This window comes from Gekko japonicus, unplaced genomic scaffold, assembly GCF_001447785.1.
Source record: "Gekko japonicus isolate JY-2015 unplaced genomic scaffold, Gekko_japonicus_V1.1 scaffold3717, whole genome shotgun sequence".
NCBI classification, from domain to species: Eukaryota; Metazoa; Chordata; class Lepidosauria; order Squamata; family Gekkonidae; genus Gekko; species Gekko japonicus.
This window is the reverse complement of record NW_015172129.1, coordinates 14,855-17,426: the sequence shown is the minus strand read 5'-3', so window position 1 is coordinate 17,426 and position 2,572 is coordinate 14,855. Positions and strand designations below refer to the sequence as shown.

The 2,572-nt window shown below is 51.6% G+C and overlaps 1 protein-coding gene across 1 annotated transcript in view; it reads right to left on the bottom strand.

The window, feature by feature from the left end:
* The window catches only part of TBRG4 (transforming growth factor beta regulator 4), a 48,160-nt gene that overhangs the window by 43,592 nt on the left and 1,996 nt on the right, over positions 1–2,572 (bottom strand). Inside the window, exon 2 of the mRNA XM_015421003.1 lies at positions 116–597. Within this exon, the coding sequence (XP_015276489.1) occupies positions 116–520 (405 nt within the window). The 5' untranslated portion in view covers positions 521–597. The remainder of the gene's footprint in view (positions 1–115; positions 598–2,572) is intronic.

The window sequence follows — 2,572 nt, the reverse complement described above, 5'->3', positions numbered from 1 at the left end:
ATATTACTGCAGACAAACTAAAGATTTAAAGGAACACACACACCAAAACATGGAATCATCATGTCTTCCCAGGAAACTGCCACCTGCTCAGTCTCTCCAGGGCTACAGAACCTACCTCCGTGTGCACCAACTGAAGCAGCTGATGGAAGCGTGCATCCTCCAAAATGCTGCCAGGTTCCAGTTTTTGTTCCGCCACCATACGGGAGAGCCGAGTGATTATTAAGGCAGCCTGGTTTGCATTTACGGGGTGTAGCTCCCGCAAATGCAAGAGGTCCTCTGTGGTGGCCGCAGAGCCAATGAGACCTTCCATCTCCTCGCGGTTGGAGGGCGCTCTGTACTCTGGCTCGGGGACCGAGAGCTTGTCCGTTCGTTCCGTGAAGCTCAGCGAGGCGAGAGGGATTTGGGACGGTGCTCTGGAAAGTACCCTCTTGCTCCCCACACACATCGCATTGGTGCGGATGCACAACGGAGATGAGACGCCAAAGAGTCGATAGCAACGCTGCATCAGCTTGGCCGCCATTTTGTATCTATAGGGAGGGATGAGGGTGGGAAACGGTGGGAACGCTGTAGTGACATCCACTTCTCATTTCCAAGGATCTGCACAAGGGGAAACAGAAGAAAAAACCTAGGTAACCACAGCTACCAGAATTTATGAAACACCATCTCCAGGCCTAGGGAAATAGATAGAGCTGAGACCCATTTTGGAGCACTATGATCAGTTCTGGACAGTACCCTTGGAAGGACAGAGACAAGCTGACCCAGATTAAAGGGTTTCAAGCAAGGCTCCCTCTAAGCTGTGGAGTCTTGTGAGCAAAAATTCTACTTTGTGAGCTACTGGCATTAAAATTGTGAGCGAGCAATTTGGCTGCTGCATCAATTAGTCTGCTCTGGAGCCGTCTTTCCTGAGCTAAGACAAAAATGAGTGGGCCGGAGGCTTAAAAACTGGGAGCTAGCTCACACTAGCCCAGCTTAGAGGGAACACTGGTTTCAAGAATGCTAAAAAAAAGTGCAAGGAGTATCATGCAAGCTCAAAAGCACAGGAAAGCAGCACAATCCCTCCTTCCTGCCCAAAAAACTGTTGTGTTTATCTTTGGTACGTATCTTAAGCTTCGGCTTTAGACTGTTTTAATGACGTATTCCTGTGTCAGTTTTAACGCCTTTGAGATAAGATTTTAATCTGTATGTTTTAATTTGTTTGCCACCTGGGTTACCCTGCGCAGGCAGAAAAACAGGGTAAAGAAAAACAGAGCCAGTTTGGTGTAGTGGTTAAGTGTGCAGACGCTAAACTGGGAGAACCGAGTTTGATTCCCCACTCCTCCACTTGCACCTGCTGATGTGACCTTGGGTCAGTCACAAGCTCTGGCACAGCTGTTCCTGAAAGAGCAGTTTGTGTCAGAGTTCTCTCAGCCCCACCCACCTCACAGGGCGTCTGTTGTGGGGAGGGGAAGGGAAAGGAGTTTGTAAGCCGCTCTGAGACTCCAAGTGAAGGGCAGGGTATAAATCCAGTCTCTTCTTCTTCTTCTAAAAATCCCGTTGATGATCAATGCTCCCTCTAAGCTGTGAAGTCTGTGAGCAAAAATTCTACTTTGTGAGCTACTGGCATTAAAGTTGTGAGGCCTGGCGGAAGAGCTCCATCTTGCAGGCCCTGCGGAACTGTGAGAGGTCCCGCAGGGCCCTGATCTCCTCCGGGAGCTCGTTCCACCAGGTAGGGGCCGCCACCGAGAAGGATCTGGCCATGGTCGCAGCAAGCTTTGCCTCCCGGGGGCCTGGAATCAAAAGGCGGTGTTGTGTCCCCGACCGAAGTGCTCTTGGGGGTATATGTGGGGAAAGGCGGTCCCTCAGGTATGTCGGACCCTGCCCATATAGGGCTTTAAAGGTAAGAACCAGCCCCTTGAAGCAGATTCAGTATGCTATTGGCAGCCAGTGCAGCACTTTCAGCCCAGGCCAGATGTGCTCCCACTTGGGGAGGCCCATCAACAGCCTGGCCGACGTATTCTGCCCTAGCTGCAGCTTCCGGATCTGCGAGAAAGGCAGCCCCATGTAGAGAGCGTTACAGTAGTCTAACCTCGAGGTGACCGTCACATGGATCACTGTAGCCAGGTCATCGCGGCTGAGGAAGGGAACCAACTGCCGAGTCAGCCTCAGATGATAAAATGCCGATCTGGCAATGGCTGCCACCTGGGCCTCCATAGTTAAGGAGGGATCCAGGAGCACTCCCAAACTCCTAACCTCCGACGCTGGCACCAACGGCGCCCCATCGAAGGTCAGGAGAGGGAGCCCCAACCCCGGTCCGCTCCGAATCAGGCACAGGACCTCCGTCTATGCTGAGTTTATTATTTATTTATTTATTTAAAGCATTTTTACCCCGCCCTCCCTGCAAGCGGGCTCAGGGCGGCTTACAGAGGGGGCGAGCCCATATATAAAACTCAATAAAACACTAAAATCACAATTTCAATTACAATTTAGTTTCAGCCGGCTCAGCCTGAGCCACGCAGCCATGGCCTGTAATGCCTGGTTCAGATCTTCTGGGTCAGAGCCCGACCAGCCACCCAAAATCAGATAGAGCTGGGCG